Source organism: Triticum dicoccoides, chromosome 3A, assembly GCF_002162155.2.
Source record: "Triticum dicoccoides isolate Atlit2015 ecotype Zavitan chromosome 3A, WEW_v2.0, whole genome shotgun sequence".
Taxonomy (NCBI): domain Eukaryota; kingdom Viridiplantae; phylum Streptophyta; class Magnoliopsida; order Poales; family Poaceae; genus Triticum; species Triticum dicoccoides.
Window position 1 is genome coordinate 41,672,455 of NC_041384.1, and position 18,531 is coordinate 41,690,985.

The 18,531-nt window shown below is 46.6% G+C and overlaps 1 protein-coding gene across 3 annotated transcripts; it reads left to right on the forward strand.

Annotated features, from left to right (window-relative positions):
- Positions 1-1,708: 1,708 nt before the first annotated feature.
- LOC119266931 (putative disease resistance protein RGA3) lies at positions 1,709-7,134 on the forward strand. Of its 3 annotated transcripts, none has more exons than XM_037548209.1 (7): positions 1,709-1,838; positions 1,944-2,075; positions 2,163-2,289; positions 2,372-2,520; positions 2,614-2,775; positions 3,270-6,420; positions 6,702-7,134. In XM_037548209.1, the coding sequence occupies exon 6, from the start codon at positions 3,356-3,358 to the stop codon at positions 6,401-6,403; it is 3,048 nt and encodes a 1,015-aa protein (XP_037404106.1). In that variant the 5' UTR covers positions 1,709-1,838; positions 1,944-2,075; positions 2,163-2,289; positions 2,372-2,520; positions 2,614-2,775; positions 3,270-3,355; the 3' UTR covers positions 6,404-6,420; positions 6,702-7,134. The 3 variants fall into 3 exon arrangements, with proteins under 3 accessions (XP_037404106.1, XP_037404105.1, XP_037404104.1); XM_037548208.1 differs by having other exon boundaries at positions 2,199-2,289; positions 6,690-7,134; XM_037548207.1 differs by having other exon boundaries at positions 2,199-2,289.
- Positions 7,135-18,531: the final 11,397 nt, after the last annotated feature.

An 18,531-nucleotide genomic window follows, 5' to 3' on the forward strand; every position in this document is an offset into this window, starting at 1 on the left:
GGGGTGGGACGGGAGAGAGGGTGGGGCCAGCCTAAGTGGAACACAGCCTGTGCAGCGCCAAAGCCATAGGCGTTGCACATTACACAGTGTGGCGCCTATCCCTTGGGCGCTGCACTGCTGTCTGTGGGGCCGCAACTGGACCAGTGCCGCCACGCTGGCAAGAGGAGCGACGCCTAAGGCAGAGGCGCTGCATAGTAGTGTGTGGCGCCCAACTGTCGGGCGCCACACGAAAGGGTCAGCAGAGTGAATTTTTTTCGGAACAAGGTCAATTTGTGATTTGATTTGGCCCACAGGTCAAATATGTGTTTTTTGCCTCTTGAGAACAGCCTCTTACAGAAAGGCTGCGTACAATAGACCCAAAGTGGTCGGACCCTTCCACGGACCCTGCGCAAGCGGGAGCTACATGCACTGGGCTGCCCTTATTTTTCAGATAAAAGAGCAGGACCAAAAGGATTTTCAGATAAAGGAGGTTGTCAGGTTGATTCAGGTATGTGGGGTTGTGGCTGTAGCAGCTTCCTAAACTATGACAGATCAGAAAGAACTCCAAAAATTGGCTATTAGTTGGTTTTCTCATGTATAAGTTGTAATGCATCTTTCGAGGTATGGGTCCTTTTATTATGACGCCCTTTTGATGTTCCTGCCTGATGTTTTTATATATTTTTATACATAATTAGGAAGAGATTAATGGATCAATGACGAAAATGTCTTTATTTCTTAAACTGTGTTAGTGTTGATTATTGTTATTGCAGTAGAGGGTTAATATTGACAGTCATATCATGGATGAATAACTGCATTTTTGAATAATAATATGTTTTACTATTTGGCAATCAGAATTTGAACTAAAACAATGATACTTACTTTGGATCAGAGGGAGTAGTAGCTAGAGCAGAGTTGGTAGAGAATCTAGCATAAGCTTCTGTAATAATTTTGATTATTTTGAACCTTTAATGGTCTGGCATCTTGTATATGTCTTTGTGGATTTCACGTGCTGGCTAATTATCACAAAAAATGTGCAAATTCATATTATTTTGAAGATTCTAGTTTTAAAACTGAAATGCCCACTCTTAGTATCCATGTGAAATTGCATATTTTTCCAGTGAACGGTTGAAGGCCATGGATGATGAGAGGAAAACGGAGCAGGTACAGATGGCCAGCAGCTGGGTGCATTTATGTTGATGGCCGCATTGAAGTAGAGCTTGGACGCTTTCGTATTGCAGTACAATAATCGAAGTATAGCTTTTCAAATAGTTTAGATTGTTTACCACATCCATGTGTCACAGGGTAATCCAAGTATACCTTGGTATTCATAAAAAAAAGTTTGAATCCCCAGGTTTTCCTATGGGATAGAAATTTTAGAGATTTTGTACTACTGAAAGTTTCTTTTACAGCTTGTGTTATTATTGGATATAAATAGTCGTATATATCTCCACTTATTTTTTGGATGAGACTGTTTATGCATGTAAACATGCTTTGCGATGACTAGTTTGGACCTGCGTGTTTCTTGGAAAGCATGGTGATACTGTAGGCCTGCATAATAATTTTAATCCGTGTCTCCGAACAACAAGCTGCTGAAAAAGATGAGCTAATCTGAACAAGACCAACAGTTGAACGGTACAGATAGTCAATGGGGCCAGTAGCTACAAAAGTGTGACATGACATGACAAGACGAAAATAGTAATGGCCAGTGGGCCAGTTCATGTCCTGGCACATGAATTATTGCTACTGGACTGGAGGCCACCTTCGCGGACACTATGCTGAGTGGACAGAGCCATAGCCATAGCCTGCAGTGCATTTTTCAGAGGAAGGGGGATGGCTCCAGTATGCTGCGCTTGGATCTGGTAAGGAAACCTTAGAAATCTCAAGATTTTTTTTGGTTCCATTCTTCTTCTTCTTCTTCTTCAGTTAATCAGCGTTCGTATTCCTCTGCTCTACTGCACGCGCAGATCTCCTCTTGCAGCAGTGATGATTGAAGTGATCCTGTGCGGTGTGAAGACAGCAAACAGTTGGTGCTAAGTTGCTAACTCAGATCTCCTCTTGCAGCACTCTCATCAGTCTAGTTACCGGTCTGTACCCAGGTATGTGTTTGATCTCAATGTTCTGCCCTTCTGGATCTGCACCGCTGTGATTCACCGATAATCTTCTATTGTCTACTTTTACACTAGCTTGCGAGATAACTCGTAGTGTTTTTACGCAAGCAGAGGAGAGAGAGGTGCTTTGGTAACTAGTGTTGTTTGCTCTTGCTCCAGTCCTTTGCTCTTGCTTGGCTCCAGTATGCTGTTATTGGATCTGGTAAGGCATCAGGAAATCAAGAAAATTAGTAGTTCCATTCGTCTTCTCCAGTTAACCTGAGTATTACCTCTACTGCACGCAGGGAAAGTTTCGTCTCGGTTGCTTCTGTTAGTCGCGCTCCTGTTGCTCCACAGGTCACGTATGCTTGAACTGATCCTGTGCCGCTCTCCTCGATCTCGCAGCACTCTCAGCAGTGGCTTCTCAGTCTAGTTACAGGCATGTAGTATTCAGGTATGCATCGGCTCTCAGTGTTCTGCACGTCTGGATCGCTAACACAATCTTTTGTTCACTTGTTGATTGGTAATCTTCTATTTTGTATCGCAGGTGTAGCAGCATGGTTTTCTCTTGGTGATTGACCGATACTCTTCTATTATCTGTTTTTATTCTCGCTTGGGTTGTCCATCGGAGTAAACTGCATCTACAAAATGATCACTATTGATTCTTATTATTGACGGTTTTTTCCTTGCTGGAAGACTGGTTCGTAAGGTAAGACTTGGCATCATACTTAAGAGCTTCCAACTTTACTTTCATGACTAGTACGTGTACTTATCATGATTTCTGGAAATCTATTTAGTGTTAAGATAGATCTGACAAACAAACATATATAACAGGATGATTAATCTGTAGGTTTCAACTCAGTGGAACATTTATTGTATAGGCTGCTATGCAGCTGCCATCTGATGGCTATTCAACTGAGTAAAACAAACCAATAAATAATTCTAACATACAGAACTAAAACACATATTAATTTGCAAGCACAAAGCAAATAAAAGGATAGAATGCGGGGCAAAAGCCTTTTTCGGTAAAGGACAGAATGCCAACTCAGGGATTTAGACCTCAATACTTGGCCTTGCTCCCCCATTTGTATGTTGCATAGCTCCATTATTCTAAATACGTTAAATATCTTCTATGCCAGTACATATTAGAGAGACTTATGTCACTGTGAAAGCAATTAACATACCTTGTGTATTCATTTTCAGGATTCACCTTTTACCATTCTCCAAAACAAGTCGCCCTGGTATTTTTTTGGTGAACCTCCCCCCTGTGCGTGCAATTCATATGTTTGATGGCAGCCGTTCTAGCATCTCTGCTTGGATCATGTGCCAATAAGTTGAAAGATATCATTATTGATGAGGCCATACTAATCTTAGGGGTGGAAAAGGAGCTCGCAGAAGTGCTGCGACGAGTAGAACTAATACAGTGTTGCATATATGATGCTGAGAAAAGGAGGACAAAAGAGCAAGCAGTAAACAATTGGCTTGGTCAACTGAGAGATGTTATATATGATGTTGATGAAATCTTGGATGTGGCTAGATGTAAAGGAAGCAAGCTACTTGCTGACCACCCTTCACCATCATCAGGCAAATCAGTTGCATGTAAAGGCCTTTCAATTTCCTCTTGTTTTTGCAACATTGGGGCACGCCGTGATGTTGCTGTTCGGATTAGAAACCTCAACAAAAAGATTGAGAACATTGCAAATGACAAGATATTTTCAACTTTCAATAGTAGTACACAACCTACTCGAAATGGCCCAACATCCAAACTGATAAGAAGTTCCAACCTTGTTGAGCCCAAACTTGTGGGGAAGGAGATTATGCATTCTAACAGGAAGTTGGTGGACTTAGTGCTTGCACACAAGGAATACAAGTCTTACAAGCTCGGTATCGTTGGAACTGGAGGAGTTGGTAAGACAACACTAGCTCAAAAAATATACAATGATCTGGAAAAAAAGGGAAGCTTCAAGATGCACGCATGGATTTCTGTTTCGCAAGACTACAGTGAAGTAACTCTTTTGAAAGAGGTCCTCCGGAATATTGGTGTGCATAGTGAGCAAGGCGAAAGCATAACAGAGCTGCAGAGAAAGCTTGCACAGACAATTAAAGGCAAGAGTTTCTTTCTTGTTCTTGATGATGTGTGGCATTCCAATGTATGGACAGATTTATTGAGACCTGCATTTCACGAAACAAGTGTCGGAATAATATTGGTAACCACACGAGATTATCAAATTACAAAAAGAATAGGTGTAGACCATACCCATCAAGTTGATCTCATGGCAGTAGAAGTGGGATGGGAGCTACTTTGGAAGAGCATGAACATTGAGGAGGAAAAGGAAGTGCAGAATTTAAGAAAAATAGGGATTGAGATTGTTCATAAATGTGGTCGCCTCCCTCTTGCAATCAAGGTTACCGCTAGTGTTTTGTCAAGCAGAGAACTAACAGAGAATGAGTGGAAAAGGTATTTGGGCAGATTTATTGGCTCTCAGAGCATCCTCTTGGATGAAATAGAAGAAGCTTTGTATCTAAGCTATGATGAGTTACCACATCGTTTGAAGCAGTGTTTCCTTTATTGTGCTTTGTATGTTGAAGATTCTGTCATTAGACGTGATGAAGTTACCTGGTTATGGATTGCCGAAGGCTTCATCGAGGAGCAGCAAGGCCAACTACTAGAAGACATAGCAGAAGAGTACTACTACGAGCTAATACATCGGAATCTCCTCCAGCCAAAAATGATAAGTTTTGACCAGGCTGAATGCAGAATGCATGATCTCTTAAGACAACTTGCTTGTAATATATCAAGAGAAGAATGTTTTATTGGAGATGTTGAAACATTAAGGGGTGGAAATATGTCAAAATTGCGACGTATTACTGCTGTTATTAGGAAGGATATGTTGGTGTTACCTACAGTGGATAAGGTGGAAGTTAAGGTGAGGACTTTCCTAACTGTTCGTGGTCCACAAAGAATTGAAGATACGTTGTTCAAGAGATTTCTCCTTCTTCGTGTTTTGGTACTGAATTACTCACTTGTGCAAAGCATTCCGGACTATATAGGAAAACTGATACATCTACGCCTACTTAATCTAGATTATACTGGCATATCTTGTCTTCCGGAATCCATTGGCTCCCTAAAGAACCTTCAAGTACTGAGCTTGAGATCGTGTCATCATCTGCACACTCTTCCTTTGGCAATGACCCTGTTGAGCAGCTTAAGATGTCTTGATCTTTGTGACACCGAAATAAATGAGGTTCCAAAAGGGATAGGGAAACTAAAGTTCCTCACTTTTGTAGCAGATTATCCTATTGGTGATGGAAGAGAGGATACTGTTGTACAAGATGGATGGAAGTTGGAAGAGTTGTCTTCTTTGTCGCAGATGAGGTATCTTTCTCTTGTTAAATTGGAAAGAGCAACTTACTGCAGTACAAATACAGTGCTTACAGACAAAAAACATCTAAAAGAACTAGTCCTAGAGTGGACTGAACGTGGAGAGGGGTCATATTCAGAAGATGTTAGTAATACTGAGAAGGTCTTTGAGCAGCTAATACCTCCGCACAACCTAGAAGGCTTATGTATTTTACAATTCTTTGGTCAGCAGTATCCCACCTGGTTTGGTACCACCTGTTTGTCTTCCTTATTATACTTGAAACTCATAGATGTACGATCATGTGTGCATCTTCCACCGATCTGGCAGCTACCAAACTTGAAATATCTGAAGATTGATGGAGCACATGCAGTTACCAAGGTGGGACCTGAATTTGTTGGTTGCAAGAAGGGTGATCCTGTATGTGATGAGTTGGTTGCTTTCCCAAAACTTGAATGGTTGATCTTTGAAGATATGCCCAACTGGGAGGAGTGGTCTTTTTTTAAGGATGAAGTTGCTGCTGCTGATGGACGGGGAGAGGATGGAGCTGCTGAGATTCGAAAAGAGGATGCCCAACCTGCAAGGGTGCGACTGCTGCCTAGTTTGTTGGAATTGCAACTTCACGGCTGCCCGAAGCTGAGGGATCTCCCGCAACAGCTTGGAAAGGACACCCCCTGCTTGAAGGAACTCAGTTTAAGAGGACTAAACAACTTGAAGGCTGTGGAGGACCGCCCAGTGCTCTGTGAGGTCCTTGTTATTGGGTATTGTGAAGGCCTGGAGAGGATCTGCAACGTCCCTCAAGTGACTGAGCTGCGTGTATTTGGTTGTCCGAACTTAAGCCATGTAGTGGGGCTGGACAGTCTGCAACAGCTGTGGCTGGACGAGGATATGCAAGAGGTCACTTCCCGCTGGGTGCCTGGGCTTCAAGAGGAGCACCGGCGACTTCATGGCGAAGACCTGGATATCTACACTATCTAGCAGTTAGATGCCTCAAGGTATATATGAACACTGCCTGCTGGTTTGATTCTCCAGCAACCATAATTCGCTTATGCAGCAGTTTTGTTTTAATTCCATTGGCATCAGACTGCAAGTGTATAAGTTATTAATGTTGCTCTAAGTTGCTTGTGTGTGTTCCTTCTTTAACTAACATGCACTGTAAACCCCTGCTATTGCTCACGTTCTCGTAATTTTCCTCTTAGAGTTGATAATATGGGTAAACCCCTGCTATTGCTTACGTTCTCGTAATTTTCCTTCTTTAACTAAGTGCTTGTTCAAGGAGCTATCTGTGGGAGGAGAAGCGTGAAGGATAAGGGGCAGAGCTCTGTTCTCTGCACTTAACTGAAGAAGAACAAGCAAACTACAGAAACTACTTACTAGCTGCACCATCTGCCATAAAAATACTCTCATCTCATTTCGTTTGGTGCCACAAGCAAGCTGGTGAATTAAGTATCGTGTTTTTCTTTGGGCAGGTGCCCAGGAAATACTCTTATCAAATTTCGTTTTATTTATTTCTGAATTCAGGCTGGAGTCCTTTGCTGTATTAAAACTCATGTGTTGCTTTCAGTTTTGTTTTAATTATTTCTGAACTTGGGGCTGGGGGCCTCTGCTGTACTGAACCTGTGTGACACGGTTGGTTCTTTGAATGTAACCGATGAATTCCATGTTGGCATGATTTTATTCCTTGAATGGAAGTGATGAACTTCGTTTTAGTTTGTTTCTGAACTTGGGGCTGCTACTTTGCTACAGTGAACATGTGTAACCTGGTGAAGGAAGAGAAATTTGTTCCTGTAATACTGCGTCGCTTGTATGGCAAAACTACATTATCAGAAGGAATGTTTGACTAGAATCACGACAAATAATAATAAATATATCATGCTTGTTGCAGGAAGTGGTGGATGATGGAAAAACTACATTATCAGAAGGAAAACTATGGATGTAGAAAAAAAGATGGGAGGATGACGTATGTGGACAAACAGGGGAATACACGATGACACATCTCTAGTAGGGGTGATTTATTTTGGCCGAACGTGACGCGAGTCATTGCCAGATTAGATCATCCTGGTGTAGCCTCCCATTGGATTAGCTCCTATAATGAAGTGGTAAAGAGAAACAAATAGTCGGAATTATATATATGCCGTATGTACTTAGTAATTTTTTCCTCTTCTTTTATTATGTTTCATATTTAATTATTCATACTTTTTTCCTTTTTCCATAAACAAAGTAATTTTATTAACATGCGCCTAAACAGGAACAAAAACAAACTGATGTGACCATGTACCCATGTAAGGAACGCACGTCGGCAAGGTGGCCACGTCCATTGATCATGCAATGAGAGGATTTGGTGTGTGGACATAGCGTTTAGATGTGAATTTTCTTAACGTCCTCTCCATCGGCATGTACAATTATGGGCTTGCGTTGCAATTTTTCTTCACCCTATTTCTCACTAAATTGTGGGTGTGACTATTTTTTACGGCCAATGAGAGCCTGCCATGTTAATTCTAAATATACTGAAAATATTCTAAACCTAGCTAGGATTCTTTTCTCTGGATTTTTTGAATTTTTCCTGCAATGAAAACCTGGCCAATCGGGTGGTGCCACCTTATTTAGTGGGAGATCTGGGCATGTGCACATCTTCGTGTGGCTCTAACAGCTTGCTGGTCGATTTGTGGCAGAGTTTGTTATTGGTGGGCAGGTGTGCTGGATCGGCTGTTTTCATTGGTGGACATGTGCGTAGCGGGTCTGCCTGGTGATTTGACTACGTGCCTTTTGGCGTCTTGCGGTTCGATTTGCATGTATGTGCCTTTGTCACTACTTTTGTTTTTCCATTTATTTCTTCTCCCATGCATGTTTATGACTGTGTGCCACGCTGTTGTTTGGGTAGGCTGGTGCGTTCTTCTCGCGTGTCGACGATAGCTAGTCACGGGCGCGCATCACTGGTGGGACCACCTGTGTGGCCGAGGTGACCACGTATGTAATTAGCCCTCCCAACTAAGATTCCGGTCCATGCAGTAGATTAATTAGGCAAAACACAAAACTGGGAAACCACCTGCGATTTCTCGTACTTTTTTTATGGTTTCTCATACCACACGTAGTCACATCACCTCATGTTCTCACGTATTCCCATCAACCCCCGATAATGATGCCTGAGCACTCCATGCAGCCACCAGTGACAAAAATGAGAAAAACCAATCCTGAACCACCTGAACAAACAACATTTGACCCAACAAAACAAATCGCAAACCAAATTGCCATGTCACACGAGTAGCATTCCTCAAAATACACCCAGAATTACAAATGAGAGGCAAATAAAAATAACAGAAGGTAAGGAATATCTCAAAGAAAAAATAATAAATTTGAAATGCTTCGTGACTCACAGAGCGACCCCGGATGCCGCCCCGCATATGTCAGTGATGAGCTCTTCATGTGGTCGATGAACAAATATCAATAGACCGAAAACGAATGAGGATGCCATCCGCGACAAGTCCAACGCTGCCATCGCCAGCAAGAAAAATTAATTGACATTGTCAACTTTGTGGTAGATCTTAAACTTGCGTATGGACCTCTAGCACACTCTAATACATGGGAAGGCATAAATAGTGCAGGAAAGAGCCAGATGTCCAAAAACACTGCTTGCTAATGACATGTCTTACAGCAGACTAATGTAAGGAATAATGACTTGCATGATTTGTATTAAACCCAACATATTTTTGCAAATAAAACACAACATATATTGAGTGAACTTAAACAAAGGAGAGAACAACAAAATTTAGGAACTATTGGTAAAAAAAATCCCCTAAGAATTTGGTGCACCCAAACTGTTGATCCATCGAGAAAGCACACACCCAGATCATGCACATGCATGTAGTCACATCAGGTTCCATCGCTGCATGCATACATTGGCTAATCACATAAACAGTTTTTTTTTTTAATCAAGAGCGTAATATAGTGCGCGCCGCTGAAGAAGATCTGAAAGGTATACATGCACGTAGTCATATCATCTATCACCACTGCATGCAAACATTGGCCAATGGTCGTCCAATGCAAGCTGATAAAATGTGGGGTAGGCCAACTTTATTTAATACGTAGAACCAAACGGTACAAAGCCTCGAATGCCATATTTTCATGAAATACAAATATTTGGGAGCTAAAACTACAATACAGGAAAAAAAGGATTTAACATATGATACAACTGTAGAGATAGTGACCGCCTAATCATGAGGAGAAGTAATATCAAACAAATTTTTATCTAAAGAGTAAAGACAGCAAATGAATTGAATAGGAGTTCACCTTCCGATTCTTTCGAAAAAGGAGGAGTTCTCCTTCCGATTAACCAACATGTGAGCGCCTGTACAAAGTGCACCCAGAGGTCCGATGCCAGCGCGCGGGCCTTGGTGTTGAGCAGGCCGTCGATCAGGTCGTGCAGGTCAGCGAGGTCGTTCATGTTGAAGGGCATGATGTGGGCGAGAAAGAGCGCGAGAGGTGGTCAGGCTCCTTAGCCACCTATCCTTCGAAGCCTCTTTGTACGACCCAAATCCTCACACTCGTACGTCGCAGCTATCTCCTGCAGACAAACCAGGCACACCACTGCAACTATCAGGATCCTCTAAACACGCATGAAACGTGCCTACTCCAATAGCATGGTCAGTCTCTTACTATCGTATCCCGGCCGCACCGGGGCATACAGGTGTATTGGACGCCGAGGAACTACCAGCACGGTACGTCGATAGCTACGGCTTGCCTTCACGCCGTCTCGGTGGCGGGGATGGGAGTAGACGCGGATATCACCTGCCACCGCTCAGCGTCGCATGCGGTGGTTAGCCGGCGTGGCGAGGCTGCGCGCGGCCGTGCTGCTGTCGCCAGTGCGCCTGCTTGAGAATTCCGGGTATCCATGCATGGCGCAAAATGACGGAGGAGACCTCGAGCGGCTGACAACGGCGCACATCTATAGCACACTTCTGACGCCATCCCTCCGTGCTCTCGCCTAAGAGGCCCCCTGACTCCGGTGCACGGCGCAACACCTGCTTCTCGGCGTGGTCTTTCCCCGACGATGCGGCAGTGCGAACCTGCCCCGCGGTTGTGCCGGTGCCACCATCGCTTGAGACTGAGACTGGAGGAAGCCTTGATCGGTGAGATGACGACGGCAGTGCCCGCTGATGAGCACCAACTGCAGCCTCGGCAAGGTGGGGAGATGGGGTCTCCGAGGTGGGACCTTCCGGCGAGACTCTGGCCGGCAGGGAGATCGAAAATGATTTACCGTATGAATCTACCATCCAACAGCAGCCAGCAACAAAACCACGAACCAAGAGTAGAATCAACAGGACGCTTGCACAACCAAATCTCCTCCCTGCGCTGCCTAGAAGAACCACCAACAGATGATTCCACCAACAAAGAAGAAGACCCTACAAAATGAACGCAGGAAAACACTTAACATATAGAAAACCTCCACGGCATACAGACGGAAAAAACAAAACGAAGCAAAGAAAAAAGAACCAAACCAGCTCGTGCCGCAAGATCCATCGCGCATGCAGAAGCGGAAGACCGGACAGAACGATCACATGCAGAGCCACAGGCCCGTGCAGAGCGGCCACCCCGACAAAACGGCCGATGGTGAGAAGCCGAAGCACACTCCAAGGAAGCAGCAGGACGGCCCGAACCACCCCGCCGACCAACCACAGTCCCTCGTGAGCGAGGAGGCCGGCCCGGACGCCGAGGACCATTACGACTGAAAAAAAGTGTTAGACTATGTATAGCTTCTGTACTTATGTACGTATATTGTACGTATTGTAACACATCCATTATATATAATGAGATAAGCCACCCCTAGAGGGTTGTGCTGGTTCCCCCAAAACTTATTGTCTTACATGGTATCACGCTAGGTTACGATCGCTTCCGCTTCCAAACCCTAATACCCGCACCGCCGTCGCAGCCGCCGCCGCCTTCACCGCCGCCATGTCGAGCGCCGCCACCACCGGTTCCACTGCTGCGGGGTTCCTCCCGGCCTCTCTTGCGGCTCTGCTCAATCTCCCGCTCGATGTCGTCGCCGTTCCGGCTCCGATCGGGACCAGGAGCATCGGCTCCGTCTACTCCATGCCGCCGGCGCCCTCGCTTGGGCGCGACCTCGTGGTCCACACCGCGGCGCCGCCGTCCGCTGCGGACTCCGCGGGCGTCGTCCCGCCGCTCCTGCCGCAAGCGGATCACACCGCCCCGCTGGCGGGGTTGGCGGCGTCCGCCCCGGCCGCGGGCCTTGCGGCGTCCGACCCGGCCGCGAGCTTTGCGGCGTCCGCCCTGGCTGCGGTCCCGCCTCCTCCCGCATTGGCTTCGGTGCCTCCGGCTGCCTCCATGGTGTTTGCACCCCAGGCAGCCCCCTCGATGGGATCGTCTTCGCCGCCGCCGTTTCACTTCGGTCATCTCATCACCATCAAGCTCTCCGCCGACAACTACATCTTCTGGCGTGCGCAGGTTCTCCCGCTCTTGGGGAGTCACTACCTGCTAGGCTACGTCGACGGATCGCTTCCCTGCCCACCCGCACTGGTAGACAGCGTGCACGGTCCGGTCTACAATCCGGCCCATCGCGTCTGGACGGGGCAGGACCAGGCGAACCTCTCCTCCATCCAGGGGTCGCTCTCGCCGACAGTTGCCGGACTTGTTGTCTTCGCGAAGACGTCTCATGAGGCCTGGACCATCCTTGAGCGAACCTTTGCAGCGCAGTCCCAGGCTCGTGTCTCTGCACTCCGTCGTCAGCTTGGAGAGTGTCAGAAGCTTGACTCCACTGCCACTGAGTTCTACAACAAGGTCAAGGGCCTCGCCGACACATTGGCCTCCATTGGACAGCCCCTCACCGACTCCGAGTTCAACTCGTTTATTGTCAATGATCTTGATGAGGAGTATGATGCCTTAGTCGAGATCATCAACGAGCGGGGCAACTCGACACCCATGCTGGCACACGAGGTTTTCTCTCGGCTCCTTCTCACTGAGCAACGGGTCGAGACACGCCGCTCCAGGGGCACTGGCTCCCTCTCGGCCAACGTCGCCACCAAGGGTGGCCGCTCTTCTTCATCACCCCGGTCTCCCTTGGGGCTGCCACCGTCGCCCGCCTCGGCCCCCCCACCTACTGCGACATTATCGGGGGCTGGCGGTCCACGTGTGTGCCAGCTTTGTGGCCGCGATGGGCACTGGGCCTCCAAGTGTCGTAAGCGCTTCCAGCGAAGCTTCCTTGGTCTTGGCAATGACGGCAAAGATACACGCAACAATGCCCGTCAGGTCGCCATGGCTGATCGTCCCGCGCCGCAAAAGCAACAGGGACACACTCAGTCCTACTCCATCGATCCATACTGGTACATGGACTCTGGGGCGACAGAGCATCTGACCAGCGAGATGGGGAAGCTTCACACTCGTGAACCCTATCATGGCTCCGACAAGATCCACACCGCCAATGGAGCAGGTATGCACATCTCTCATATTGGTCAAGCATCTCTTCTCACTAGACATGCCAATAGGAGTCTTCAGCTTCGCAATGTTCTTCGAGATCCATCTGTGACCCGTAATCTTCTTTCAGTTCCTAAACTCACACGTGATAATAATGTGCTTTGTGAATTTCACCCTTTTGATCTTTTTATTAAGGATCGGGGCACGAGGGACATTCTTCTTAGTGGGCGGTTGTGCCAGGGCCTCTACCGTCTGGAGCATCCTGGCGTCGCCCGTGTTTTCAGTGGAGTTCGGGTCTCTCCGTCACAGTGGCATGCTCGTCTTGGTCACCCGGCCACACCTATTGTCCGTCATATTTTGCGTCGTCATGAGCTTCCTAGTTTGTCTAGTAATAAAGATGTAGCAGTGTGTGATGCTTGTCAGCAGGGGAAGAGTCATCAACTTCCTTTTTCGGAGTCCAGTCGTGAGGTGAAACATCCTTTAGAACTTGTGTTTTCAGATGTATGGGGTCCTACTCAGACTTCTGTCAGTGGTCATAATTACTATATCAGTTTCGTTGATGCTTATAGTCGCTTTACCTGGCTTTACCTTATTAAACGCAAATCTGATGTGTTTGATATTTTTGTTCAGTTTCAAAAACATGTTGAACGTCTTCTCAAGCACAAAATTGTTCATGTCCAGTCGGACTGGGGGGCGAGTATCGCAACCTCAACTCCTTCTTTCAGTCGCTTGGGATAGCTCATCGTTTAGCATATCCACATACACATCAGCAGAATGGTTCAGTCGAACGTAAGCATCGTCATATTGTTGAAGCTGGTCTTACTCTTTTGGCCCATGCATCTGTTCCGTTTTGGTTTTGGAGTGATGCTTTCACCACTGCATGCTTTCTCATCAACCGTACTCCCACTCGTGTTTTAAACATGAAGACTCCCATTGAGGTTCTCCTTAATGAACAACCTGATTATACCTTTTTCAAGGTATTTGGGTGTGCTTGCTGGCCGCATCTTCGTCCATATAATAAGCGCAAGCTTGAGTTTCGTTCTAAGAAGTGTGTTTTTCTTGGCTATAGCTCTCTTCATAAAGGTTACAAATGTCTTCATGTTCCCACTAATCGTGTCTATATATCTCGGGACGTCGTGTTTGATGAGCATGTTTTTCCCTTTGCCAAACTTCCTGTGTCCACTGTCGAACCACCATCTCTGCATTCATCCTCTGTTGCTTCTGACCAATTTGATGATGTTGCATACTCTCCTTTGCTGTTACCTAACCATGGTGCAGGAACCGGACGTGGGGCTCGTTTGGAGCTGTTGGAGGATTCACCATCATCATCGCCGCCTTCTGATGGGCACGTCGATTGCCCTATGTTGCATGGCATCGATTCGCGTGCCCATGCATGGTCACCCGAAGAGCCCGTCGCGCCGAGCATCTCCACTGCTCGGTCCGCTACGCCAGCGACCGCCGAGTCTCCAGCGGCTCGGCCCTCTTCGCCAGCGGCCGCCGAGTCTTCAGCGGCTCGGCCTGTCACGCCGTCTTCGCCCGCGGCTCGGCCCGTCACGCCGTCTTCGCCTGCAGCTCGGGTCCGCGACGCCGTCCTCACGTCGCCTTCATCCACGGATCGGCCCGCGACATCGGCCGCGCCACGGCCCACTATGCCGGGCTCGCCATCGGCCCGGTCTGTGACGCCGGCGTCGCCAGCTGCTTCGTCTGCTCTGCCGGTTTCGCCGGTGGGCCGACCTTCTTCGCCGACCGAGCCCGAGGCTATTGTGTCTGGCTCCTCGTCACCGGCTGACTCGTCAACATCGCCGTCCTCCAGCCCGTTGCAGGCTGCTCCATCGACCTCGGTGGTTCCTGTGTCCCGACCACATACACGCAGTCGCAGTGGCATTTTCAAACCTAAGGAACGTAAGGATGGTACGGTTGCTTGGTTGGCTGCTTGTTTGGCTGCTGCTGTTGCGGATCCATCTTCTGAGCCTCGCTCATATCAGGCTGCCCTGCGCATCCCACATTGGCGAGAGGCTATGGAGCAGGAGTTTCATGCTCTCCTTCGTAACAAGACATGGACTCTCGTTCCTCCACCACCACGGGTAAATGTTATTGACTCAAAATGGGTATTCAAAGTGAAGAAGCATTCGGATGGATCTATTGAGCGTTACAAAGCGCGACTTGTTGCTCGCGGTTTTCGGCAGCGCCATGGTCTTGACTATGAGGACACCTTCAGTCCTGTCGTCAAGCCTACCACTATTCGGCTTCTTCTCTCCATTGCTGTTTCTCGTGGTTGGTCACTTCGTCAACTTGATGTGCAGAATGCTTTTCTACATGGATTTTTGGAGGAAGAGGTTTATATGAAACAGCCGCCTGGTTTCTCTGATCCTGATCGTCCTGACTATATCTGTCGTCTCTCCAAAGCACTATATGGTTTAAAGCAAGCTCCTCGTGCCTGGCATGCCCGCCTTGCCTCTGCCCTTCGTGCTCATGGGTTTGTGCCGTCCACTGCTGACACTTCATTATTTCTTCTACAGAAGCCAGAAGTCACGATGTATCTTTTGGTATATGTCGATGATATTATCCTTGTCAGCTCTTCTCAGTATGCTGCTGATGCTCTTGTCTGCTCTCTTGGTGCTGATTTTGCGGTCAAAGATCTTGGGAAGCTTCACTACTTTCTTGGAGTTGAGGTCACTTCTCGTGCTACTGGTCTTGTCCTTACGCAGAAGAAGTACTCCTTGGAGTTGTTACAAAGAGCGGGCATGCTGAAGTGCAAACCGACCACCACACCCATGTCGTCTACCGACAAGATAACAGCTGTTGATGGTGAGCTTTTGTCTCCTGCGGATGCCACAGAGTACAGGAGCATTGTTGGTGGACTTCAGTACTTGACGATCACGAGACCAGATATCTCTTATGCTGTTAACAGGGTTTGTCAGTATCTTCAGGCTCCCAGAGATACTCATTGGGCTGCTGTTAAACGCATTCTTCGTTATGTTCAGTTCACCCTGACATTTGGTATGCATATTCGGCCGACTTCCTCTCGGGTCCTTTCGGCCTTCTCTGATGCAGATTGGGCTGGTAGCCCAGATGACAGGCGATCCACGGGGGGTTATGCAGTATTCTTTGGCCCTAATTTGATCGCCTGGAGTGCTAGGAAACAGGCTACTGTGTCACGTAGCAGTACTGAAGCTGAGTACAAGGCTGTGGCTAATGCTACTGCAGAGATTATTTGGGTGCAGTCTTTGCTTCAGGAGTTGGGTTTGTCTCAACCACAGCCTCCTATTCTTTGGTGTGATAACATCGGTGCTACATACCTTTCTGCAAATCCAGTATTTCATGCCCGAACGAAACACATTGAAGTTGACTATCACTTTGTACGGGAACGTGTATCACAGAAGCAACTCCAGATCAAGTTTATCTCATCTAAGGATCAACTTGCAGACATCTTCACTAAGCCTTTACCTCTACCACAGTTTGAGGCTTGTAGTCGCAATCTTACCCTTCTCAGTTCTTTAGAAAGTGGCTAAGATTGAGGGAGGGTGTTAGACTATGTATAGCTTCTGTACTTATGTACGTATATTGTACGTATTGTAACACATCCATTATATATAATGAGATAAGCCACCCCTAGAGGGTTGTGCTGGTTCCCCCAAAACTTATTGTCTTACAAAAAGGAACAACCAATCAACCTGAATATGGGAGTATGGGACCGGACACCGAAGGAGACCTGAGCATGGCAACAGAGGCGACCTATTTATAGCTCCACACCGCAGCAGGTTATGTGTGTTTACAGGGCAAAAGCGGCAGCGGCAAGCGGTGGAATTTTCAAAACGAACCACGCAAGGACTCTGGAATAAACGGTAACAGCGGCACCGACCAGAAACACCGAACCGCCTCTTCTCTTGTGGCAAACTTGCAATAGACAGACCATGGCAGAAAATAAACTCACAACCGCCTACCATACCGATGCATGCACGAAGCCAAACTGAGAACCTACTCCTATGCATGCATGCAGATCCAAACAGCCACCGAACCAACTCCTATGCATGCATGCAAATCCAAACGGCCACCGCCCGACAATATCTACACAAAGGAACATGCACAGCCCAGGCACTGGTCGAAGCCCACACGGAGACGTATACCAGAAGAAATCTGGGGCGGCGAAGTCAACCGATCTAACTGGCCCGGCTATAACAGAAAACGCTAGGCGAACCAATTGAACAGGTACACACGTTTGAAATATAAACTTAGAGACATCACATATTTGTACACGGTCATTTTCCAAAATAATAGCACGTGTCATGTACACAATTCACCATGGGTCACTTTCACACAAGTGGGTGAATGTTGGGGCAAAAACGTTGCCTACAATAGAGGCTTGGGTATAAGTGTTACTATAGAATTAAAAGACTGTTGGCTGTGACAAGACTGACGCGAGGCGTTTCTCTTGTGTATTTGTTTCTCTTGTGATCAAACTTATTAGAATAACTCAAACTTTGTTCTCCTATTTTTACTGTTTTGCCGAAACAATTAATCATTCTGATGATGTTGTCTCATTGTGTACTATGCGTAACCTGTATCGCCAAGCCTCTATGTGTGTGTGTGTGACCTGGTGAAGGAAATGGTACACGGCTGGACAGACAACGAAGATGTTCTGTGCTGACTTGCTGTTGCAGCGCTTCAGGAATAAAACCCTGCGCCGGAGCTCTGGAACTTGGGCAAAAGGGTGGCCAGCGACGATGACAGAGGCGCCCAAGCACGTTCTGAAGCAGAATAGGCTCTGTTCTAAAATCTGGGGGTGGGCGTGAGCTATGAATGATAGGCTCTGTTACCTGCGACTACGCTAAAGAAATCTGGGGAGAAGCGTGAGCAATGAAGCACAAGCGTTGTTCTCTTCTGCAAGTAAAGTAAAGTAAAGTAAATTGCAGCTAGCATCTGTCGTGGCGCTACGCAATGCACTGCTCTTCGCTACTACCTTTTCTGAACCCAATTAGTATGTGATGGAGATGAATGCAGCTTATCCCCGTCTTAGTTAAGTGCCTGCTTTTAAGTGCAAATGCGCGATGGTCGTTTAGTTCGGAAAGAATCGGATATATTACATTAATCACACTGTTTTCTATTTTTATTTTTTTGCAAGGAAGATTAGTTAGACTGTTGCCTGCAATCAAAATTGAAGAGAGGCGTATCTGTTGTGTATTGGTGTACTACAGTTTCTACGCAAGCTGCTGCATATGTCCTCACAGCCGGCTCCTATAGAACACAAAACATTATTCCTCTTTTTTTTATTCTTGTGTTTCGGGATCAATACTTGCATTTCAACAAAACTGCTGCCTATTTGGGGTATGAGCTAACCAAAAATTCATGTTTGCTGACACAAAATTAGAAAAAATGAAAACATGAACCCAGAATTTATTAACAGTGGCATCTGTAAGAGTCAATAATATATCACTGAAATATATTTCAGGTCACATGGATTAAATTCGTGAATATAATTCATATTGTCCAAACTTAGTCTATTCATTATTGGCGCTGGCCAGTGCTATTGGTCAATTAAAAGAGCAATGATAATAATTAATAAGCAGCCAATGGGCAGCTTGCCAATCTCTTTCAGAAGACTAGTCCAGCCAATGGCCATCTTTGTGGACTGTGCTGCGTGGCCACGAACCGCAAGCAGAGGAGGGCCGGGCATTTATCAT